The sequence below is a fragment of the Neolamprologus multifasciatus genome, chromosome 15 (genome assembly GCF_963576455.1).
Source record: "Neolamprologus multifasciatus chromosome 15, fNeoMul1.2, whole genome shotgun sequence".
NCBI lineage: Eukaryota > Metazoa > Chordata > Actinopteri > Cichliformes > Cichlidae > Neolamprologus > Neolamprologus multifasciatus.
The window spans coordinates 6768595-6795206 of record NC_140453.1 but is presented as its reverse complement, the minus strand read 5'-3'; the positions used below and the strand labels follow the sequence as shown (position 1 = coordinate 6795206).

At 40.2% G+C, this 26612-nt stretch overlaps 2 protein-coding genes across 3 annotated transcripts in view; one reads left to right on the top strand and one right to left on the bottom strand.

Annotated features, from left to right (window-relative positions):
- stum (stum, mechanosensory transduction mediator homolog) lies at positions 1-25269 on the top strand. Its single transcript, XM_085131856.1, has 3 exons — positions 1-997; positions 11586-11768; positions 17201-25269. Exons 1-3 carry the CDS (start codon positions 787-789, stop codon positions 17233-17235), a joined length of 429 nt encoding a protein of 142 aa, XP_084987982.1. The 5' UTR covers positions 1-786; the 3' UTR covers positions 17236-25269.
- LOC146501429 (atypical kinase COQ8A, mitochondrial-like) overlaps positions 24384-26612 on the bottom strand; it is a 20469-nt gene continuing 18240 nt past the window's right edge. For both annotated transcript variants that reach the window (XM_085131855.1, XM_085131853.1), the window contains exons 16-17: positions 26351-26437; positions 24384-26176 (exon numbers count right to left, since the gene is read on the bottom strand). In XM_085131855.1, coding sequence (XP_084987981.1) covers positions 25880-26176; positions 26351-26437 — 384 coding nt within the window. In that variant the 3' untranslated portion in view covers positions 24384-25879. The remainder of the gene's footprint in view (positions 26177-26350; positions 26438-26612) is intronic.

Below are 26612 nucleotides of genomic sequence, written 5' to 3'. Positions count from 1 at the left end.
GGCACTGTTCCTTTAAATGGAGGGGGGCAGAGGGAGAGAAAACAGGGAGAGGGAGAGAGAGACGTAGTAGAAAAACGGGGGTCGGTGTGTGCGCCATCTGCTCTCTGTCTTGGAGAGGTGTGTAGGATTAGCAGAATTTTTCTGAAGAAAGAAAGAAAAAAGAGAAAGAAAGAAAATAAGAAATTGCAGCACATAGTTTGAGGATTTTACTGGAGATGTTGAAAATATTTTAAGGAGGCTTCCTTAAGGACATGCTGGACATGTATGGAAACAAACAGACGATGTCACTGACTTCTGATGATGGACACAGTGCTTTTTAAGGACTCACAGTTGCAGGATTTTGAAACTTCTGCTTTGTTTGAGACTTTTTTCCCTGATTTAAATTTACTTTTTCAGACGAATCTCTACATCTCCCTCATATGTTCTCGAAGACAATTGCTCTCCTGAGACGTGGATATGTGTGAACATTTGTTAAGCTGACTTTAAAAATATATCTCATCTCAAATAAAATTAAATATGCATTGCTTTTCTATAAACAGTTTAACCGTTTTTGCCACAAATTCACATTTATAGCTTGTTGCTGCTCCTGTTTATTTGCCAGTGAATGTGTCATAAGCTGTGAGTGGAGAGCCAGCTGATGACATGAACTGCTGAATATTTAGCTAATCCTCTGTGGATACAACTATTTTTTTACATTTATTTTTGCCCTCATCTAAATCCTAATCCAGGGGAAACAAATCTCACCCACTCACCTGAAGCTGCTTTTAAGCTAAAGAGAAAAGAGAGATGGCACAGAAAGACGGAGGAACGGAGCAGGGGCGTGTCAAAACAGATGATAATCTGGGGACTAAAGCCATGTCCTTGGGCCCTACAGCAGGTGGAGGAGTGGTGGTGGAGGTCAGGGAGAAGAAAGGCCCCCTGAGAGCTGCAATTCCCACTATGCCTTTCCCCTTGGCGGTCATCTGTCTTTTTCTGAATACCTTCATACCTGGACTTGGTAAGACAAAATCACACGTTCTTCTTCTTTCCTTTTCTAATTCCCTCTAATTTCACCTGGTTTTTGATTTGGTTTGGGACTCAGGTGCAAACAGTCAGCAAACTCACAAGACGAGGTGTACAAATGTAAAGGCAAAAAGAAAAAAGAAATATTACATGAATTAGATCAGAAAACTCAGAGGAGTGAAAAAAATAGTCTCCCTGCTTGTATTTTCCTGCTACTTCCATAAATGTGTGAGAAAAGTGTTAAGAATAAGACCCCACTCACACATTGTGTTACAGTAAGAAACTCACGGGCTCAGTCTGCCAGGTGTTAATAAAGTCCGTGCAGCTACAGCAGATAGACACATCATCACTGAGGACACACTCAACATGTGTCATTTTCATACAAAGCTCATGTTATGGGAATCACATGATACACAAATCCATAACTAATCATCATATTTGTAAAATGGACACAAATTGCATTTTTTTTTTCTTTTAATATGTTATTTAGAAATGTTTTTTTTCTTACTACAAAAGTGTATGAAAGAGCTGAATTAAGCTCCTGGAGCTGACAGCATAGTACTTGTAGATTTATCCAAATTGAAACTTTAAAAAAAGGATTTTATACATTTAAAGGCATTTCACATTTAGTTAAATCTGTAGCAAAAAACCCCAAAACAACCCCCCCCCCCTAAAATATGAATTTAAATGACAACAAAGCAGCAGAGCTGAGTCTGACTCACTTTAAAGTGTGCACAGTTCACCCACACATTCTCAGGTGTGTGATGAAGCCGGTGGTCTCGCTGTGTGTGTATTTCTAAGCCGACATCGACCGGGTTTGCAGCTCATTAGCTAATGGAAGGGTGTTTCTGCCTTCTGTTCTGCCTTCTCCATCTAATTCCTCCACTTTGTCACATTATGTAACATCTGGTAGCTAATGACACACAGATACGCTCATCGCCACTACATAACAAAGCCCACCACTGCCGCCAGACTGATACACGCGCACGCACAAACACAGATATAATGAGCGGCTGTCAACAAATGAATACTGCTACATAAGGCTTTGAAAGACATTTAGTCACACGCGTCCGCACCCCGGCATTCACACACAGCTGTTTACTCATCACTTCAGTGGTTTGATTCAAACGCAGCAGAACGTCAGGAACGATAACACGGAGCTGATTTCAAGGAAAAGTAGAATATGTAGAAAGCAATAAAGTGAAAGTCACTATGAGGAAAAAGATTTGGTGGCATGCGGAAAACACCGCACATTCACAATAAGGAACATAGCTGAGCTCAATTCACCAAATAACCAAGGGAGAGCCTCCCCCTCCCCACATTTCCTCCCCCTCTGATCTAGTGGGCATATCTCATGGGATTCATACTCCTCTCTACTCTCGCCGTGTTTATTTGTTATACTTCCATCTAAAAATAGCCTTCAAATCCCAAATATTTTCTCACATTCATTCCTATTTTCCTCCCTTTTGACTCACATTCAGGAGTCTGTTTGCTGCCATCTTTCTTTAAGTGTTGAATTGTTGACTCCTCGAGACTGCCACAAACATTACAACAGGGTCAGCAAACCCCCGTTGACCCGTTTTCCCTTTTCTTGACAGGAGCACAAAATTGATCCCTAATATGTGCGGAAAGCAGCACGGCAGCACTTCATCGAAGAGCGTGCGTTTACAGCGTGTGTGTGCGTGTATGTGTGTCAGTTTGCCTGAATGCATTGACATTTCATTGAATAGCTGTTGCCATGACAACCCTGACTAAAATGAACACAATGCATGCATGGCAGTGTGTGTGTGCGTGTAGTCTAACTGACTGGGACTGAAAAGAGTGTCTCAAGCTATTCAACCTGCCGACAAAATAAAATTTAGAAATGTGTAATTGAATTTGGACATGAGCCAAAGCTGAGCCCTCTCCCCCCCTGACATTCATGTTCATGCAAAGGTACAACAGGTCAGGATAACAGGTGATACAGCACCTGGCACAGTAGTTACTATTATTGGTATGATCTCTGGCACTATTACTACAGAAACCTAAAGATCCGCTCCAGGTTTGTTTAAAGACAAAAGATGCTCCTTTGTGTCTGATTGTTGGGGCACACTTGTCCTTGAGTCAAAAGCATTGAGATAAAGCAGCCGGCCTGCCTTGAGTCTTTCAAATGTGACAAAGTCTTAAGATGAATATTTAACATGTTACATACCATTTATTTAATCTCCACAAACAGATCAAGTGTAAAAACTTTGCACGGAGCTGTGTAACAGTGGTGTCAAAGTCAAACCATTTCATGTATAGTAGGTAGTTCACATATCATGTGGATATTGACTAGTAGGCTCAAATCTAGCCAGACGTGTTTCCTCAGCCTCCAACATCAACGACTACACGTCTGTGCCGACTTTCAGGATTTAAACAGCCTCTGTCTCACAAGCCTACGTGATTAAACTTTGCATTAACCCCGCCTCTGCCCGCTGACATGTTAAGAACAAGAATCTTATATCATCCCAGCAATGTAGCAGAGACTGAGTTAAAAACTACAGGCGAGTACCACACAAGCTGTTAGCAGCTTCAGTGTAAACTGATACAAGAGCTGTAAATAATTACGCACACTTACTGTGGAAGAAACTCCGGGTCACTGGTTGCATTACGATATTTGCCATAAGAGGAGAGGAAAGTGTGAAGCTTTAAAACACTTAAGTAAATATGTGACTTAGTCCTCTCTCTGTGTGTGTTCCTGTGAGATTGACTGCATGTAATATTAGAGACACTGCAGTGTGTTGTTACTGAGTTCTGTTGATATCTCGTGCCTGAATTTTTATGTGTTTACTTGCACTAAAATTAGCAGTGTTCCTCTCTTACGCCACTCAGTCTCACTTGTCTACAGCACTGGGCAAAAGCAATTTGCATGATTAATGCTCATAGTGCACACGTTTTCATTAAAAATACTAATTTAAAACATAATCCAGTAGTGTATGGGTTTTTTGTCAGTCCCATTTCTGCAACTGCATTACATTTTCTTATACTAGAAAACAACAACAACCCTCGATTAGCATTTTCTGGCATCTGGCAGCTTTTCCTCATTCTTTATTCTGTATTCAGTGGTCACTCAAACTAAATTCTGTCACATAAAGAATACATTAAATACATTGAATTTGACATATAAAACCAACAGAAACAGAGAATGTTGCATCATATTTGCAGGAAATGATGAATACAAAAGAATTGGAGTTTGTGATGAAGGTTTTTTTTAAAAACAGGTACATGTTAATAATCGCTGTTTCACTCAGGTTGGCGTTCATTCTTGGTCTAATTTAGATACTAGAGATTGTTAGCTTGCCAGCTTGGGTCATTCAATTGGAGAGGGACTAACTACGAGCTACAGGCTCTCACCAGAGCCGAGAACGCTGCTTGTTGTCATTAGCTTTCTCTAAACTGAGGACTTTATATTTGCTAAGACAGAATGTGTCATCCTCTAACAAATTCAAACGATGTATGACAAGGAAGAGAGCAGGGCGACAAAGCACAGGCTGTCCTGGATATTTGACTTAGTTTCATGTTAAATATGTGTTCACAGGGCAAGCCAATTGAGCCAAAGACATGCTGTTTTGCTAACACTTTACTGGCTGCAAACACAAAAACATGTAAAGCTGCTTGAAGTTCTTTAGTAGTAGGTGGCTAGCTACTCTGCCAGGGAGGGAATGTTATCCATAGTTTTGTTATAACCCGTGACTTTTGAGTTTAAAAGCAACACTGGCAAAGGTGCGCTGAGTAACAAAAGCAATATGTCCAGTGAGGTGATACTCCTTAAAAGTCAGGGGCAGGTTCAGCCTAAAAATGCTTTGCAAATGGCTGCAGGCTGAAAAACATTTCACTGAAAGACTGTGCAACTGTCTATGAAGTATGTTTGTTTTTCCTTTGGTGGTTTTGTCAGAAGTGTTACCCAATCAGCAGCAACTATTTTAAAAATCGTGTGGTATCTAAACGTCAGTGCACAAAATGAATCAGTTGTCACTGGTCTAACACGTGGGTGACATAACATTGTGTTCAGTGCACAACTGCTCTTATTTACAAAATAAATAAAGAAATAGTACTTTTAGTTAGGGATTAAGTCAGCCTAGTTCACCATTTTTTGAAGTTATTTGATAGAAAGAAAAATAATATTGTACTCAGAAATATACATTGATTCGTGTCTAATTGTTTAGACTTTTTTTATTAATGTTTTTTTAATATGTTTTCTTTCTATCAACCCAGCCTGCAGATAACTGAAGAACCCTTATAACACGAGTAACCACATAAATTGTTACTGTAATGTGATTATTGAATTTAGCACAATAATGCATTACATTACCGTGTTACTGAAAAATATTATGCGATTACTGTAACATGTTTCTTTGTGTCATGTTACACTAACACTGGTTATAAACTAACATTCCAAGAGTTAATGTTAAGCTTGAGTGTCATAAAAAGCACACTTACTCTCTGATAAACAGTTTAATTGCACTGAATGATAGTTTGCTAACTCTTCAGGTCTAGCAATGTTTTATCTACTTTAGAGAACTGCAGGTAAAAGCGCAGGTAAAAGTACCGCAGGTAAAAGAGGATAAGAGCAGCAGAGGCAATGAGCAACTAACAGAGGCTAACAAAAGATAAAAGAGGCTAAGAGCAGCTAACATAAGCTAATAACAATTAACAGAGGCTAACAACACGTAAAAGAGGATAAGAGCAGCAAACAAAGGCAATGAGCACCTAACAGGGGCTAACAACAGGTAAAACAGGCTATGATCAGCTAGCGGAGGCTAACAAAAGATAAAAGAGCCTAAGAGCACCTAACAGAGGCTAACAGCAGGTAAAAGAGGATAAGAGCAGCAAAGAGAGGCTAACAGCAGGTAAAAGAGGATAAGAGCAGCAGAGGCAATGAGCAACTAACAGAGGCTAACAACAGATAAAAGAGGCTAAGAGCAGCTAACATTAGCTAATAACAATTAACAGAGGCTAACAACACGTAAAAGAGGATAAGAGCAGCAAACAAAGGCAATGAGCACCTAACAGGGGCTAACAACAGGTAAAACAGGCTATGATCAGCTAACGGAGGCTAACAAAAGATAAAAGAGCCTAAAGAGCACCTAACAGAGGCTAACAGCAGGTAAAAGAGGATAAGAGCAGCAAACAGAGGCTAACAGCAGGTAAAAGAGGATAAGAGCAGCTAATAGTGGCTGTAGCACTTACTGACAGAGAGGTTCAGTATATCCTCAGCAGGTCACCTCAATATCACTGTGATGTGAGTTATTGACTTGTATCAAACTCCTTCAACAAAGTTTTACAGCCTCCTTCAGAGTAAACAAAAATGTACACCAGCTACCCATGAAACCCAGTACAGGAGAGTTGACTGCAATCTACTGAGATCGAGTGGTGAGATTTTACAAATTGTAATTTTAAGGCACATTTTTTCACAAGAAAATGCTGAATGCATTTTTTTTTGTTTAGATTTGAACTACCCAATGATGCAAGTACCATTTCATCTAATCAACACAGCTTTACAGTTCACATCCTCCGTTTTTTTCTGGTCCTTTCTCTTCCTTCCTGTTTTCTCTCTCCCTTTATGTCAGCTTCTCTTGCTGTCTTGACACTCTTACACTCCATCATTAACCTCCCACACTACCAGTGGGTGCTTTGTAGAGTTCTCTGTGTAATTATAGTAATTATTCTGGGTAATATCTACTGACACACATAGACACAAACACGCATGTACGTACTCACAATATCCCACATGCGACATACAACGAAGCCAAGAGCTTTTCGCACCTAGAGGATTGTTGGATTTCTCTAGCAGAAAACTGAAAGATTTATTCTGACTTGATTATTGCATCAGCTCAATGTATATTGTTAAGCACATATATTTGTTCAGGTTTTACCCAGCTGCAATTATTTAGCGGAGTATTTTCCTTATAGTTAGCTCTGTGCTCTTTGATTACATGCTGACTAAAATGCTCTCCACTGATCAATTTACTGTTTTGATGGTTTTAATATGATCTAAGAATTAATCCAACATATAATAATTTTGGAAATATATTTAAAGTTATATAATTTTTTCCCTATGCAAAATCCTCTTATTAGACGGATTCATGGTAATATTCACTTGGCAAGTGATCATTAATGCCAAAATGATAATTTGACTTAATAATTTGACTTAATTTAAACTTATTTAATCAATGTTGTTTTATTTGACAAAGTGACACACTGACAAATTCGAAGAGCCCAACTCTGCAGTTCTCATAGCATTTTAGTATCTTTCAGTTGACTGTTTTGGTTTTACATTCAGTTATCCTTCATCATCCTGCTTTCTCAGATTCAAATATTTCTTAATTTCGAAGAACGAACTTGTAGGTTTTGGTGTGCTGAGCCAAACAAATACTCCAAATTGTTTTGTTTTTTCAAAAGCAGATCTAATATTTTGTTGCATTGCTATTTGATAAATTATATTGGAACAGACAGCAAAAACTTAATTGGGAACACCTGTTCAACTGCTTGTTAAGACAAATATTTAATCAGCCAAACACATGACCAAAACAACCAGCTAAAGTTCAAAGTGAGCATCAGAATGGGGAATAAAGTTTATTAAAGTGACTCGGAGCGTGGCATGTTTGTTGGTGCCAGTTCGGCTGAGTATTTAAGAAACTGCTGATCTACTGAGACTATCTCTAGAGTTTACAGAAAATGGCCTGAAAAAGAAAAAATATCCAGTGAGCAGTACTACTCTGTTGGGATGTGAGTGATATGTTTTTATTGATTAGCATTCAAATATCTCAGTGAAGACAGAACAAAGATCTACCACAAAGCAAGAAAGCATGTGAGCGATGACTCAAAAATGCCTTATTGATGCCAGAGGTCAGAGGAGAAGACTGCTTCAAGCTAGGAAGTAAACAGCAACTCAGTAACTCTTGTTACAACCAAGTTATGCAGAAGAGCACATCTGAATGCACAACATGTCAAACCAGGAAACAGATCGCTACTGCAGCAGAAAACCACACTACTTCTGTCAGAAAAGAACAGGAAACTAAGGCTACTACTGAACAATAGAAGGCTGCTTGGTCTGATCAGCCTTGATTTGTGCTGTGATGACAGGTTAGCCCTGTGACAGATTGACAGCCTGTCAAAATGCCACAGCCTACCTAAGTATTGAAGAATTGAGGGGTTTTGAAGGTAAAAGAGGGTCCAAACTAGTACTACTAAAGTGTACCTAATAATGCATCCAGTGAAAGCGACACATGTGAACAGTACCTGACAGAGACCGCTGACGTTGGAAGTCATACAGAAGAAGTAAAACTAAACACACCATAGAAATACTTCAGTGCATGCCAAAACTCTGACGGAAGTGATGCGTAACCATTCAGCTACCAGCTGGCTGTCAATCACAGCTAATGTCTGGAAGTGGGAAGCTCCTAAGGCAGCCAGAGCATCTGCTGGTGGGTGTGGCCTCTGTGACCTGAAAATTTCTGCTCCTGATCAGACCACGTCGGTCCTGGATGGACTTTCATTTTAGCCCGCTGTTGCTCTTTCTGCTCGAGGCTTTGAAATGAGCAAAGAAAAGATGAGGGTTCATCTCTTCCTTTCCACCAATGTATATACTTACTTATCTTACTTTTCTGTGACAGTCAAGTATAAGCCTTGTGAGAGTAAATATTACATTTTATGTCATTCAGATTCATCAGATGTGCTCGGACAATCCGGACTCATACTATTGCAGTGCTTCTGTTGAAAGATTCACCACGATACAACTGTCTCCAAACGCATAGTTAATGAAAGAGACTGATACTGGATGGAAACTTTGAAGCAGAGAGAGAGAGAGAGAGAAAAAAGAAAATGAAACAGAGAATAAAGTGAGAAACTAACTTATACATGAGCTGGCCTTTCCTTTCTACTAAAAAAGCACACACGGCCGGCAGCCTGGCAGAGCCTGCTCCTCCCTCCCCCCACCTGTTCTGCTTGCTGTGTTATTTGAATTTCACCAATGTGACAAGAAATGGAGCTGGCAGAAAGGGAAGGGCCAAGGCCATGATGCACACAACGCCCACCAGGCATTTCTTATGTCGCATGCAATATTCACAGTATTTAGTCTTTGCAAAAAGCCTGCGGACAGCAAGCCCGAGCGTCAACTGATTGTCTGAACAATTTAGGCTTTTTTAGGTCTTAAAAAGTTTTTTTTGATGTTGTGACTTTGAGAAAATACTATACTATCAGACACATAAGAGCTATTTTAAGCTCAACAAGAACTTGTGAGTAAATATGACCTAATTAAAATATGACATCTGCAGCATCTTTACTTTAAACACTGTGGGTCTGAAATCCACAAGTCTGCATAGTGATTTAATCTGAGCATTTATATTCTGCAAATGTCACAAGAATGGAATTTGTCTTCTGTTTATAGGTTTATTTTTTGATTTTAGTTTTTATGCAATCCTTGAAAAACTGGACCCAGAAGGTTTCCAGAGTTGTATACGTGGATGCATACAGTTTCACACAGAGCATTTACTGTGCAGGGGATGGTCTCCAGGCTCTCAGATAGCAGGATAAGGAGTGTGACTGGACTTAATTCAGACAGATAGGAGTTGAACATTGAGATAATCCTGTTTCAGCTCTATTACAAACAGCCAGTATATGTGCTTTTTCTCCAGGGCATAGAGACATCGCTGCAATGGCCAGGTACCTGCCACTGGGAAAACCTTAAGTACTGACTCTCTCTCTTAGACACAGAAAAAATAGAGAACAGCTTCTTTAGTCTAGTTTCAGTTATTTCTCTGTGGCAGAGAGAAATATTTTGCTCTCCAGGTGTGACTGGTTGTATCACCTTATCCAGCTGCTGTTATTTCCATGCCCATCTTTACTGTATACAGAGATCTCTTAAAGTACTGAGATTAAACAAGTAAATAAATCTGTATTAATAAGTGTTTTACTACTTTTACTACGTTATATTAATAATATTACTGCTTTTGACATCTTAGAAATTGGGCAGCTCTCAACTGCTCCTATAATAATAATAAAAAAATGAAACTGAACGCATAAAATGAAGTGCTGGTTTTTCTTAGCCCAGAATGGGCCTCTGAGGGGGTGACTGCACATTTAAGCTCAATCATTTGACTCACTGCTACTGCTACACAGTAGCAGTGAGTCAAATTTCTTTTGTTATCTTTAACAGTAATCTACCACTTTTCATTTCTGAAAGCTTGAATAAATATTAAGATAACAACTATTGTTGTACTTGAATTTAAAAAAACAAAACCCCTTCACAAAATCATTGTTTACGGTGATTTTGCTTTCTTAATTGGGATGGGACAAGGGTCCTGAAACTAAAACAAAAAGATGATTTTTCACATTTTAAGTGTTTCTTATGACACTGATCTAAGTTCAAGGCTTATAAGTTTCTTCTTTTGTTCATATTGGACCTGATGCAGTACAGCGGGGCGTAATGTCATGACTGACAGCTGCAGTCACAGAAAATCTTTCTTATCTCTCTTCAGGGATTAAGAACAGATGCAGTTGTGAGAGGAAATGCAGCATTTACTGTCCATGACCATGACTGTGTGTTTCAAACCAATAAAGAGAGTTGTTCTGGTTCACTACTGTAGCAGACTGTAATTCCTGGATGGATTTATAACATTTTGTAAATACAGTACTGCATAAAAGTCTTATATCACCCCTCGTTTGTACAGATCTAACGACCTTCAACATAACCTGAAGTCTCTTAGACAAGCTTTCATGTAATTTCTTTAAGAAGTCTTCAGGAATAATTCTCCAGGCTTCTTGAAGGACATTCAAAGCTGTTTTCCTGGATGATCACACACAGCTTCACTTCACACAGCTTCACTAATGTTGAGGTCCGGTTTCTGGGGAGGTCAGTCCATGACTGATACTTCCAGTTTACCTTCTTTAGGTTAGCTTCTTGAGAGCTACCCTTCCACTGAGAAAATTTCTGATTCTTTGGGAATCAGCTTGTTGGTACAGAATTAACTATTTTATATCTGTCCAGTTGTGTCATGTTTTGGCATTCTTGCATAGATTGTTCAGGACTTTCCTGAAAATGAGTGGAAAAGCAGCCAATGTCCAAAGAAAATCTTTGAAAGACCTTCAGAAAGTCTGGAGAACTATTGCTTGAGACCCCTTAAAAAGTAACAAAGAAATCTGTCTCTTCAGAAAAATTAGGGGTGACTGAAGACTTTTGCACATTCATGTACATTTAAGGTCCTTGAAGTGTACTCATGCCCTGAATAGCTGTCTACAAATTACTCCACATGATTTTGTTGAAGGCTTATTGTATTCAATATATCTGCATTTGTCTCAAAGCACTAAAATGTGTAAGTGCAATTTACCTGTGTGATGTTTCTATTTGAAACAATAAAAAAAAAACCCTTTCTGGTTCATTTCATCCGGAGTCTGTTTTGGTCTCGCCGGAGATTAACCAGAATGGAAAACTCCTCAAAGGTTTTTATCATGCCGGACTATAAACATCGCAGAGATATTTGATAGCAAAGTACATCAGAACTGTTAAAACAATAACTTCTTGGATTGTTTTTGGTAACAGACTTGTGGTGTTTTTCCCACAGGCACCTTCATCTCAGCGTTCACAGTGCTGTGCGGCGCTCGCAGTGAGCTGATCTCAGAGCGAGGTGTTTGCTGTGTATTCTGGCTCAACGTAGCAGCAGCCCTGATTCAGATCCTCACAGCTGTTATCATGGTCGGATGGATCATGAGCATCTTCTGGGGAATGGACATGGTCATCCTGGCAAGTCAGTAGCAGCTATAGTGTCTGTGTTTATCTTCCCCTTTGCTTTCTTTTGTCCACCTGTGTCACATGCACTTTTAAAGTTAGTTTCAGCAAGCAAAACATAAGGTCCGGGGACCAGAATTGGCCCAGTAAAGAGTCCAATCTGGCCCTCTGAATGGTTCAAATAAATTAGCATAAATTTTGAGCTGTTTTAATGGCATTTTCATAAGTGTTTTTTTTCTGTGGGTAATCTGTGGATTAACAGAAACTTTTGTTTAAAATTACAGGACAATCTGGGCAATACGGAGCCCCGCAAGGGACATGGGAGTAAAAAAAATTAAGATGGACTTTTGCGAGATCTCGCAAAACAAACTCGGAATCTCGCAAAAGTTTTGCGAGATCTCGCAAAACAAACTCGGAATCTCACAAAAGTTTTGCGAGATCTCGCAAAAGTTTTAGCCGCATTCTTCGGGGGCCGCCAGCAAGAAGGCGACCGGGAGGTCGAGGCACGATGTGCTGGGAGAGCGGTGTTCCTTCCAGCTGTAGTAGGTCTCGACCTCCCGTTAGCTTCGAGATGGTGGGTGTCAGATCTCTGAAAACGTTGGAGCACTTTTGCAAATATGTGATGTCTTGTAAACCGAGCAGATATTTGACAACTACATTCACGCCTCAAAATATCTTAAAAGTTTATTTTGTGACCCAGAAAGAGTAATGTTACAACTAAATAGCTACCGCCATTGTTGGAATTCAACTTTTGCGAGATCCCGAGTTTGTTTTGCGAGATCTCGCAAAAGTTCATCGTAATTTTCTTTCTCCCATGTCCCTTGCGGGGCTCCTTAGGGCAATGAGCTAATGGAACTTTTTTCTGTAATTTAACAGATTTTGTTCTTACCATTTAAGCACAGATTTTTTTCATTTAATACCGAAACATTTCTTTATCATGTCAAAAAAACTCAGACGTACTGTTGAAATTACACTTCTTTTCCTTATATTGAGTTATTTCATGGGTTAAATGTGTAGTTAAATTAATTTACACTGACAGAAAGGGGAGTTTCACCAGTCTGGCCCAAACCAGCCATCACTGACGGCAGCCAAAGTCCTCCCATGTTCTCCAAAAATTACTCTGTTTGCACTAAATGCCCTCCAGTAAATTCGTAAATTCAGTTATTTAACACAAATCTGCGCTCCCTGACCTGCTGCTGTTAAAGCAGAACTTATTTTATTTCACTTAGAAAATATCAAAGCTAAATATTCTATCCTCAAGACGTGGCAGAGCCGAAAAACTAAACAACATAATTACGACCCATTTTTAAAGAATTGTATGATCAGCTGGAAACCAGGGCGCTCTGTGAGATTTGTTGCTGGCATGGGTGTTTTCTGTGGTTTTTATTGGTAAAAAGAACCTCCAAAAATAAAATAAAATAAAGCAGGATAATAGCAGCATTATCCTTCAAGGCCTGTGTTGCAAAGGGATGCAATCAGTGGCTCTGGATTGCAAAGTTGTTCAAAGGATTTTACATTAATCGTGCAGAAACATGAAAGAAAGAAAGATGCAGAGAACAGACATGAAAAGGTTGGGTAATTTTACCACCCTCTCTGTCAGGAACTCAGCCTCTCCTTAGGCACTGATGCATGAACAAGTGCACACACACACACACGCACAAGAGTCACCATTGTCTCAGTGCAGCCTTTGAATTATCCACAGCCCTGTAAGTGTCCTTATGTGAGGTAGCCTAATTGCTGCCTGCCTGCGCCACCAGTGTGTATTGATTCGCACACGCCCGCGAGAACGTGCGTGTTTGTTGTGCGCGAGGTACAGTAATTGTGTGTGTGTGGGAGTGAGCGGCCCTCCCGGTGTGTTTTTGTTCACTGATCCCCGCTGTTTTTCAGGCCTCTGGGCACACCTCTTCTGCAACTGTTACTGTAAAAATCATTCTCTGGTAGCATGTTGAATATTCGGGTTTGCGTAAGATGACTGTTTCCCAGTTGGACTGAAATAATGCCGGCTGTTTATTTAGAAGATCAGTTGTTATTCAGTTATTCATTACCACAATACACGGTAGCTTTGAGAGTTCATGCTCGTATGGGTTGATTCAGCTTTCTTCCTCTATGCATTTAATGCCTCTGAAAATGTGATCTCTGTGTGAGCTTCCTCCCTCTCTCCCTCTAATGAGCCTGTGCTGTATATGATCAGTTTTCTCTCTCTTCATAACTCCAGCTCCACATACATGGCTGCCGCCCTCTTCTTTTGTTCCCATCTATCTAATGATCATGGTGTTATCTCCCTCCCACTGATCGCCTTCCATCTGCCTTTTTTCTCCATCCAGTGATTGTTCCTGTTTGATCTTCTCATATCCTTGCTTCCTCTCTTCCTCTCCTTCCTGCTCACTCTCACATAATTCCTCCCACTCGCTGCCCGCTCCCCAGTCTTCCTCGCCGCCTCAGTTTCTTCTTCAGTTTTTGGTTTTCACTGGTTCCCGTCTCCATCTCTCATCCCATCGATCCAGTGGATGAGGGTCGTGTTACTGTAAATGTGTTCATTTGATCATGTAATGTACCCTGCCACTCAGATGTTTGAGGTCACTTCCAAATGTCCTTGCTTTTAAAGAAAAAAAAGTTTAAAAAAAAAAAACAGACAAACTTTAAATGAATTTGAAATGTTGCAAGTGACAAATGATTTATGGTTATTACTGGAATATCTACTTAAGCATACAGATGATCATTGTCAGCCACCACTGCTCCACTGTTTCACGGGCTCAGAGTGCTTTCAAAAACAAGTTTTTCATGTTAAAAGACTGAGGTTAAAACTTTTTTTGTTTTCTTGTAAGATACTAGCACGGCAGAAAACTGTTGCTCATCCCAACAGATGAAAGCTGCTCCAGATAACGACTGCAAACAAACGCTGACCAGATTCATCTCGCTCTGCCTTCAGAAATGCTTTAATTCTTAATAACGGCAGATTCAACAACAGGCTGGAAACAGCCCTCGGAGAGTTTGTTCCATGTTGAAATGATAGCATCACACAGTTGATGCAGATTGCAGACACAGTATTGAGAGCTGAGAAATTTCATGCCAAATTCTGACCTGACCATCTGAAACTGAAACTCATCAGACCGGGCAACGTTTTTCAAATCTTCCGTTGTCCAATTTTGGCGAACCAGTGTGAACCATAGTCTCAGTTTTCTGTTCTTACCTGACAGAAATGACAGCCGATGTGGTCTTCTGCTGCACAAGGACTAAAAGTCCTTTATAAAGTCCCCACCAGCACCACCCCTTTGATAACACAATGACCTGGAACACAGGAGTGATGGTTGCTGACAATATACAAAAAATACTGATTATAATATTTAATAATGATAAATGATGATAAATAACTGATTATTCTGTTAAACAATAACTTTTAAACTAAGATAAAAACTCATTTTGTTTCAACAGTGAGGATGTTTACGTTACCCCCAAAACTGCTGCGTTTATTTGTAGCTCAAAAAGGGTTTCATAGTTCATACTGAACTGTTTTCTTTGAACTACATCAGTGCCGTCAGCTTCACACATCACCTTAAAAACAGTGAAACGTGTTCTCACTAACCGTCTCTTGTCTCTTTTCTCCCCCTCTACGCTCCTCCTTCACGAAAGTTTCTGATGGTAGGTGTCTCTTTTTTCCCTTCTTTTACAACCAACAGTCCCCCACTGAGTTAATAAAACTGCGGAGGATGTAGAAGCAAGTCAAAGAAATAGCGAACAGCGAGCTTTTTTTTCCTTCTAAATTTAACACAGTTATTGTAAGCCAGAAACAAACAGTTACCCTTGAAGGACTTCAACACAAATCGGAACGTTCTCACGATCTTGGCAGCAAGAGTTTGGCAACTCACTGCTTTCTATTTGTGTGACAACGTCCTGCTCATCAGTGGACTGAGCTGTCATGAAGCCTGCTCTGCTAAGCTCAGTAAATGTTCATACACATCCAGCCATGTTTAATCCGACATACCTGATTCGAAACTATGGTATCGCACCATGTAATATGACTAAAAGCTTAGTGACGGCTTTACTAACTGAGCTGAGTTTACCCATGGTGTGTGTGATTAAAGAGCTCCACAAGAATGCTCAGTTCTCATTCCCAGAGTTAACCATCCATTTTCTTAACTGCTTGTCCATCTTCAGGCTAAGGAGGGCTGGAAGGACCAGGAAAATCCCTGGATAACCATGCCTACCCATTTAGAAACACCATTTAAGTCAGGCTTGTCCAACTCCAGGCCTCGAGAGCCGGTGTCCTGCAGGTTTTAGATCTCACCCTGGGTAAACACACCTGAATCAAATGATTAGTTCATTACCAGACCTCTGGAGAACTACAAGACATGCTGAGGAGGTCAGTTAGCCATTTAAATCAGCTGTGATGGATCAAGGACACATCTAAAACCTGCAGGACACCGCCCCTCGAGGCCTGGGTTTGGACACCGCTGATTTAAGCTAACATGCATGTCTTTGGATTGTGGGATGAAGCAATGTTAGACGCATTTAGAACAAGCACACTCCAGGCAACTGGTGGATTCTGAGTTATTTGTCATGGATAACAACATTAAACAAAGTCTGCATGCTTGTTCTGTTAGACAAACCCAAGTCTGCTGCTCCACTCACATGACTCCCTCCTCCCACTTTAACATATATCCAACACACCGCGTAATCACAGTACTGCACCTAATCTGCCAGTACTTATTCTAATGCAGGGGGTATGGGCATACATAGACTCTTCCAGGAGTTAAGCTGCTGCCATCACTGCTGCTGCTGCTTACAGTTTTTCAACATCTTCCCCCATGGCATCATCCTGTAGGTTTTGGGGGAGATTTGGAGCTTTTTCCTATGGGGGAAATAAGCATTACCTTTCCTCCCTCCCTGCAGAGATAATGCTTGGTTTATAGTTCTGGGTTAAATGTGCGGCAGACCTAAAACACTGCAAACTACACTTTGCACCTTGCCAACCTCTGTGATAGGTCTATTTGAAAGTATTGTGCTGCATAAACACAGTACATTTGCTTTAACTGTATTAAACTTGCTTGTGCAGTATAGGCACATGCCATTATCTTGTTGCCAAAGCTCTGTTCTCGTTTCTAGTGACTCTTATTTGCGCTTGATCATCTCCAAGCCCAGTATGTTCAGCTCACCTCCACCTGTGATGGCAAAAAGATGCAGAAAGAGCTGTGCAAAAGTATCTCCAACAACAACAGGATTCAAAGCAGCCTAGTTTTGCCCCTCGTGCCTCGTGGTAGTCCCCACCAGGGTCCTGCCAAGTTCCGCTTTGAATTTTGCCAAATTGGATGAAATGAAGAGTAAAATCATGACTGCTGTCAACAGTTCCAAATGAATGATTTGTAATTGCATGCAGGCATTTAAAAACATTTTTAAAAATGATAGCAGGGACACCAAATGATAGAGAGCCTTGTGTTTTCCTTCCCTCCTCAGGCTGCAGAGACCAGGGCATTCCTCAGGATGTGTGAGGGAAGCCGCTCTCATGCTAGCTGGTGGGTCGCACGGACAGCTTGACCTCTTTGACCTCCCCAAAGGTGACTTTTTCATTAGTAATGACCTTGAGCTGACACCGTGTAGAAGCCGAGACCTGATGAATGGATTCATTAATGAACAGTGAAGCGAGAGGCTGCCCTTCATGGAAATCTTTAATCGCTAGCTGCTGATTGGTCACATTTACGTTTGCCGAAAATTATACTTAGCATTTACAGCCACAAGAAATATAAGGGATAATAATGATATTAATAATGAATAAAAACTACTACTTTGTTGAGTAATTATAAAAGTGATGTTGGATTTTTTTTTTCATTGTTCTTTGATTTAATTGCCAAATATGGATAAAGGAAAATTTGTGAGCAGCTTGATTGAGCTGCCCCAGGACTTTTTATCACATGTTTTAAATGTTGTATCAGAGACTACCTTTAGCCTTAGCTTCTAGTGTATTGTGGCCTTTCCCTTACAGTTTTGTTATAATATCAAATCGCCAGTCTTCTCCATGTAATGTCAGGATATACAGTAACAGCCACAGCGCTGTATGTCCATTGATCTTCATACAAAAAATCCCAAAACTCAACATTACAGCACATGAGCCCGGGCTGTGAAACACACGTCTACCTGTGGACCATGTCATGGTTAAAATACAACACCATGCTACGTGATATTCACTCAACTCTGAGTAAAAACTCATGACAATGGATAGAAAATCTGCAACCAGGCGATTATCTTATCCTTGCTAATGAAGCTATTATGTTTTTTTGCTGGTCACATGATGTGCTTGAGCCTAAAAAAACCTGAAAAAAAAAACGAGTTAAAAGTGATTCATTCTTCCTGATGAATATTTGATTTGAGTTTTCATACCTCTTAAATGTGTAAATCAGTGCCAAAGGGATATAGCACATTATTCCTGCACTGTATCTAATTAACAGTCTCAAAATATCAGCTCCCACTATTAATCACTCTGGAAGACACACTGTCTGTCACATTATGATGAAGATAAAGTTACAGGCCCATGTTCCAACAGCTATTGTTTATTTGTTGATGAGAGTCGGTGGAAGCCGCCAGCTCCTCCCATTAGAAACTCCGATCTCCCTTTTTGAAACAATCAGATCAGAAACATTTAAAGCTGATTAATTCACTGTTTCGTGTCACATGCAGCCAAACGTAAGTGGCGCGTTAGTGTGATGGATAGTGTGCAATGTTCAAGAGGGAGACTGAAGAATGTGGTTTAGCTGTGTAAGTGGTCCTGAGGCTAAAAGGGGGAGAAATGTGCATCACTCTGTAAGTTGCGGTGGAGTTGTTGAGCCAAATAAAGCCTTTCCCATGATACCCCATTAGCTTTCTCATGCACCACATCATTGCCCTATTTCCCTCAAAAAATACCCAAGAGTATAACAAGTCAAAAAGGCTATAAAAAATAAAAATAAAAATATAGTAAATGACAATGAAAAACAGCGTACTAGATCAAAATTATTAAGTGTGTTGGCAGGAAATAATTAATAAAATCAGGTCCATTTATACCCTATTTCTTTCCCTGATCACTAAGACTTTAAATGCAGATACCTTCGGTGAAGAACATTAATGGCCGGCTATTGTACATTTTTTAAGTTATAATAGAGTGCTGTTTTTTCTTTGGCAGGGCTTAAGGGACTGCAAATGCTTACGTTTAAATCACCATCAGCTATTTTATGCTTAGACCTGATTCTTGTGGATGCGAAGTTTGGTTTCTCGTTGATGTGTGACTGAGAGCAGTGGTAGGGTTTAGCTGGGAGCGGGCCACCGCAATAAAGACTCTTAAAGCGATGAATCAGACCGACATTTGTCTTCAGTGCAGCTGTTAATGGTACTGACTGCAACAACAATCACTTAACTGAGTGGTGCAAGGTCAGTGTTGCTTCAGGATGTGTTTTACATTAATAGACTGCTTATAGAGATTACGATAGAAATGATCAAATGACCTTACAATAGCAAATAAACAGCTGCAGTGTTACACTGTAAAGCTCAATCACTCACTGGCCATTTCATTAGGGTTACCTCACATGGCAGCAACTCTGTCCATTTAGGCATGCAGACATGGTCAAGATGAAGATCAAGATCAGAGAATGGCCAGATTTCAATGGCCAAACTGATAGGAAGGCAACACTAACTCAAATAACCCTCTCTGAATGCACTACACCTTAACGCACATGGGCCACAGCAGCAGAAGACCACTGGGTGCCACTCATGTCTGCTATAAACAAGAAACCGAAACTAGAGCTCACGCTGGCTCATCAAAATTGGACATTAGGAGATTGGAAAAATGTTGCCTTGTCTGATGAGTCTCAATTTCGGCTGCAAAATGCAGATGGTAGGGTGAGAATTTGGCAGAAGCAACATGAAAGCATGAATCTGTCCTGCCTTTTTTCAAAGATTTAGGCTGCTGAGCCCCTGAGTACCAACTGAGTATTGTTCAAAGACCACAGCCTCCACAGTGGCCACAGTGTACCCGTCTTCTGATGGCTACTTCCATCAGAATAACTCACAAAGCCGAGGTCATCGATTTTTGAACATGACAGTGAGTTCAAATGACCTCCACAGTCATCGGATCTCAATCCAATAGAACGCCTTTGGGATGTGATGGGACAGGAGATTCAGCCAACAAATCCACAGCAACTATGTGATGCTATCATGTGAACATGGACCAAAATCTCTGAGAAATGTTTCCAGCAACTTGTTGCACTTGTGCCACGAACAATTAAGGCAAACGTGGATCCAACCCATTACTAGCAAGGTGTACCTAACGAAGTGGTTGTGACTACTGACTAGAGTTTAAACAATAGCAAATCTCACCAATAGCACTTTACCGTATTTTAACAGTGGAATTTGTTTGCAGCTGAAAAACAGTAAAAATGCTCCTCAGAGCGTTTTAAATACACGTGAATCATTTCTTATGGCATATGAAATAGAAAAGTGGACTCGTAATAATACAAATTCATTCATTCATGTGATTTTTACCCCATACTTTGTAATGCTGATATATCGCTTTGAGTTTTTTTTATGATATTCGTTATTTTAGACAAATGCCTTTTAGGAAGATTTCTGTATTTTAGTTGCGAACACCAATATTTTTATGTTTTAAATGTGCACATGTCGTACAGTGTTAGTGTGTGAACATAGAGGTAATGATAATGATGATGATGGTAATGATGTCTGTAATGGTGACAATATCTTATGCCTTACAATGGACTGATGTTCTCTCACATGTGTTTCTGTATGTGTGGTGCTGGAGTTTCTTTTCATAGATCTAAATATGAAACGATTTTGTCACAATCCTGTTTTTGTTTTGTTTTGTTTCTTTAGTGTGTTTAAGGGGGAACATTAAATAGATGTAATGCTTTTTTTAAATTGTAGAACAGTATTTTTTTTTCTGCATGAATCTTTGGTGTCAAATGACCACTTGCATAATTTATGATTGTGGCTTATTTTTGTGGCTTTGCTGCGTCGGTATTAAGCAGTTTGAGGCAAAAGATATAAAAGTCTTGCAATTAAAAGTCATTTTAGTCCAAATATGGGAAACTTGTAACTGTATGGTGTGTGCTTTGTTGAATCAATATATGCCTCAGTCATTAACTACAATGACTTCTTGCACATTTATTAACTGCTTCCTACTAACCTAACCAACCTTCTTGGTTATTCATCCTCTAAATTAAAGGTGTTTCATATTTGTGGAGTGTCTCACCTGCATTCAATCTGGTTTAACAGCTGCAGTCTCTGTTTTTCATCTGGAAACCATAAAGCAGCATTTATGCTTTACATTTTTATGTAAATAAATCATTTGTGGATGGACTTTCATTTGACTCGTATTTTTGAACGCGTCTGCTGGTTGCAGACTGTCACATGTTTGACATTTATCTCCAGTATAAACTTGATTGTTGAAAGTCTGTTTCATCCAGAAACTGCAGTAATGTGCAAAAGTCTTGAGCAACCCTGTATTTCTGTATATTTTGCCCCCAGACTGTCTTGTCATTTTTAAGACCAGTGGCTCAAGAACTGCTGGTCTTGAGCAATAGTTCTCCAGACTTATTTTCTCTCCCACTTATTCTCAGTCCAGCCTTGTACCTTACCATTTTCATCTTTATGTTTGATTGTTAAACCATTTACCATTGAACTATGAATCATTCAAGCATAAAACAGGCACCAAACCCAAGGGAAGAACCAATGCTGTGTCTGCTTACAACGGACAATTTTGCAAAGATCTCATTTAAAGATGTACCTTTAGGCACTTTATTCGTAAAAGTCTGCTGCAAAAACAGTTAGACCCAATTTCTTTTGTTGAATCTACAAAAAATGCCAAAGATAATTGATTCCCAAAGAGCAGCTGAAAACTGGATGTAACTCCCCATGCTGTGTAGTGTGTCCTTCAAGAAAAAAACAAACCCCAGAAAACTGGACAATTAGAGGAAAAAAGAAGAAGTGCAACGCCTTGTGCAATGGGAGGGGGTGGGAGGTCAAGATCTCTGTCTAAATAAATAAATGAATCTGGGTAAATTCCCAGATGATTAAACATGCAACTATTTTGCTGGTAATAACTGAAATGAGTAAAGAAAATCAACAGCCTATTTATGCAAGATAATTCATAATTTTATTGGGGGGCGGGGGGGTTATATTGTTTGGGTCTGATTATTGGTGGCGGGGTCATAACCCCCCCAAACCCCACTGGAAATTACGCCCCTGGAACCACTGCAATACCATTGGGAAACCTTTTTAGCATGACAATGATCTCAAACACACACATCATGACACATGACTATTGGTTGTGGATAGGCCTCCCCAGAGACCGGACCTCAATATTATTTAGGCAGTGTGGGAGCATTTTGGCAGACCAAAAGGGGGGTGCTCCAGCAATGTTACTAAAAATTAAATAATTAATTATTGTTGAAATTGCACTTTTTAAAGGTATCTTTGGTTGGTCATCATCTGTTCAGGTTATTATAATTATTTTTCCTGGTCCAGCCCACTTGAGATCAAATGTGCTGTATGTGGGCCAGGAGTTAAAATGTGTTTACCAAATATGAGGTAATTTAGAGTTTATCTGATTTAGAGGCTGAGATGTGCAGGTCTTGATTACTTCATAAAAATTAGCTCCCATGTTGCTAAAAAAATAAATAAATAAATGTGCAATTCACCTTCTCCACACTTACGAGGACAAACCTGGTGCAAAAACACGCTGAAGGAACCTGGTAAAGGCTGTGCAGTAAGAGCAGTTTGGCTTTTTGATTGTACACAGACTTGATTTTGGTCACCAAATAAGGATTTCTTACCCCTTGCTTTTTCTGACCAGATGTCTCATCCACGGCATCCTACTAACACGCCCACCATCCTCTCTGTAATGTAAACACAGCCACAGTTGAGACAAATCTCTTTCAGCTCAGCAAGTTGGAGTGTCAGTACAGACATTCATGGCACTGGGATGAAGCACAGCACCTACGTGGGCTAGAAAAACGTCTTAATCCAAACATGGATGCTGGATGCCCGTCTTAACCAACTGCCACACAGCCAGGGTTTATAAAGTAGTTCTAAAAAGTATTTTGAGTTTGATAGACAGGATGTTCAGATAGATTTTCTAACATTATTATACAGTATTGTGTGAAAGCCTTGAGGCACTCCTAATTTTTTAACATTTCTTTTCGGCTTTTAGGCTTACTGAAGGTATTTTTTCCTCTGGACAGTAAGTACTTTTTTACTCATTTTCAGTCCAGCCCAAAACATCAAAAATAACACCCTTTGATGGGGATAAAATAGCCTTTTTGCACTAACAAGGCAGTTCTCAGAGAGGTGTTAGCTAAAAACCTATATATCTCGGCATGCCATGCAGTGTGTCCTTGAGGAAGCTGGTATCTGGTACAGGGCCCGAGTGATGAACTGGACCATTAGTTGATCCATCTACTGTTGACCAAAAATGGCCTCAGTGGAAAGGTGGCCATCAGGAAGCCACCGTCAAAGAAGGGAAACAGGGAGAAAGGCTGAGGTATTCCAGATTACACAAGAACTGGACTGAAAGTCAGTGTCAACAGGTCTTAGTTTTCATTATATCACTGTAACCATTTTCCTTTTTCTTAGCAAAACGTGCAGAAACAAAGGGTGGCTCAAGACTTTTGCACAGTACTGTTTATACCATTGACTGTAGCAGTCAATGGTTTATACAAGCAGACTGTATTTGACTAGATTTAACAAAATAAAACCCTGATCAAGCTTTCCATACCAATACTTAATTGTTGTATAATTTGTTTGGCTATTTTCTAACACAATAAACACATGCTTCAGGGTCAGAGGTATAATTTATGACCTTTCATGTGTGCATTTATATGAATCTCTCATGCACACACACACACAGCATTCAGTGTCAAGTACACGCACCTGATTTAATCACTGCTGCTGTGTGTAATCTCTCCCGCCTCTGCACACCGGATATTTTTAATAAAGCAATATTGTACCTGCAGCCAGCTGAGTTCCATATAATTATCCGTCTGGCTTCAGGCTGCTTATGTTTTGTTTTCTCATCAGGATGTTGTCCCTACTCCAGCGGCTGATCTGTGAAGTCGCTGTGGGAGAACACGGCAGCGCCGTGTGCTGGATATTTAGTGAATTACATCAGGTTCTTCGTGCACTTCACACTGAAAGATGAAAGCCCCAGTTAACTGAAATTACTTGCAATAGGTTTGGGTTTCTCCAAACAAAGACAAAAATGATCACAAAGAGGGCAAATTCATAGAGGAAGAGTGTGTCTATCGACGCCCACTCACCCCAAAGCAACTCACCTCCCTGTGCACGGGTACCAGCATGATTTATTTGCTCGGATATTTTAAGTGTGCGGGTTCACATCGTCTGAATATTTCAGCGTGCCTTCTCATTTCCCAGGCTCTGTGCCAGTTCCTCCACTGCTGGCCAAGACGTAGCTAAATAAGGAAGATGACCTCTCTCCCTCTACTGTGTTTTCACTCGATTACAACCTAACCAAGGGGCCAGCACACATCAAAATCTGGGTTATACACACATATGCCTGGGTAACAGCGATAACGTAAAGCAGGGACCACGCACACACATAAACCCACACAGAGACACCCCGACCAGAGTAGCTCAAACATTTACTCTTTTCATTCGATATTTTATTACAACGTTCAGTTAAGAATGCATTTCGATTACAAAATTGAAACCCTCTGCTCAGCGATGCTTAATATGAAATATAAAGTAGAGATTTCTAGCTACAAACCATCTGCTAGAAACATCAGGCACCTTGTTTTTTTTTCTCCCCCCCATTTTCACACCATATCATCATATCATCATAACAGTATTCACACAGCAGATCACAGAGAACTTTCACAGTCACACACCAGTTAGGAGGATTTTTCACCCAAGGAGGCGTGGAGAGATTACTGACTTGCGGGAGCGAGCCGAGCCCACGAGCTGATCTTGTGCGTTATCAGGACGAGCGCTTCCCATCCAGGTAGTTTGTGAACATTCAGGTCCAGTGTTTGATGTGTGAGCTATGACCGGTTTCTTCTGGGAAACATTAATTTCTAAGCAGAGAGCAACATGGATCCATGTGGTTTGTTAGTTTCTGACTGAAAATAAGGAAAAAAAACCCAATTCAGATTCAGGAAATCTGAATTATGTCTGACAGAATTTAAATTTTGAGCAACAATAATGCTAACTTGGCTAGTTAGTCCATATGAACACTGTTTAAAACCCAATAAGAAGACAGAACCTATTTAAATTTAGAGACTTTCATCCTCCTGTGAATTCAGCTTGACTTAATCTCATTCCCAAAACAATTTCCCTTAGAAGCTACAAGCTATAAACAACATCATTTAGTACTGTCTGGCTGCATTAATACACAAGAGTGTATTAATACACAAGATTCTGTATACTACATATACATATGCTAAAGTCACACATTCTTGTGTGTAAGTGCTGAGAAATATCACTTTGTCACCCCCTTTAAAAAACAAAAACAAAAAACAAAAACAAAACAAAGCAAAATGCTTGAATAATTGTCATCATCTCTATTTTTATTTTATAAAAAAAAGACTGTAATTATCTGCAGTCTGCTTTTAGACCAATACCTATTATTTATAGCCATAATATCTAATTATTAAATGTGCTTTTTAAAAAAAGAAGCAGAAATACCTGCATTGTTATTCTGGCCTAAAATTAAAGCTTAGTTAACGCAATGCAATGTTGTGACATTTACGGTAAAGAGCAAACTTTACAGTTTATCCCAAAGCTCAACAAAACACAGCAACATAAGATGCAAGAATCATCGTGAAATCATCAAGAGATGCAAATTCAACCTTTTTACACTCAGTTTACACCTAAAACAAGGCTGCTTCTCTCCTTCACTCTTGTCTCTTACAGCTTTTTTTCTTCTGGCCTTAAACGCAACACGCACACCATGTTGCTGCTCCCTCTTTCGAACCAAAAATGATGGGTGTTGATATGTATGCGGGTCTTTTCATTGGATGCCCAACACGCTGGTGCTCGACGACAGTTTCTTTCCTCCGTTTTGGTATCTATGGGCACTTTTCTGTTGGCCCCCTTCCCCCCCATCCAGTCCATCATAATTCCAAACACTGATTGGTTTTATGCCGAGTCAGACGGTGGCGTGCGGCCTTCCCAGTACTTCTGATACGACATTTCGAACATCTCCCTGCACTGCAGCTGAGCATTCAACCGGGAGCAGATGAGGAACGAGCCGCCCATCTTACGGTGGAGCGAGTACGTCTCCTCGGGGGGCGGGGTGAGCCGGTGTTTGAGCATCACCGGGATGAGGTTGTGGATCCTCTCGGTGGTCGACTGGGAACCGAAGTGGAAGGGCTCCGAGGAGGCAAAAGCCTCGCCGAGGATCATCACTGCATCCACGTGGGCATTCACCATTGCCTGGACAACACAAGTTAAAAAAAAACCAAAAATTAAACAAACCAAAACACATGCTTAACACATTATATTTGCACACTTTTACAACTCTTATGTACTTGTTTATGGCTACTCCACAGTGCCAGAGCCATCATTTCTAAAGCAGAGCAGGCAGAAAAAGCTCAAAGAGATCATTACCTTGGACTCGTAACCGGTCAGGAACTTCATCTCGATAGATTTCTTTAGTACTCCCTCCCTGTTGCCCATGGCAGCTGAACGGATTATCTGCACAGGACACACACAGGTCGCACATGTCACTCTCTTTTTCTTCATTCAAATTTAGATTCGAATCTCTTGCGAGGATTTGGGTTGCCATGAACAATTAAGGTCTTTTAACACCTTCTGATTTGGCATTAAGATCGAGTTCACCAATCATCAAAGGCAAATGAGTACAAGTGTG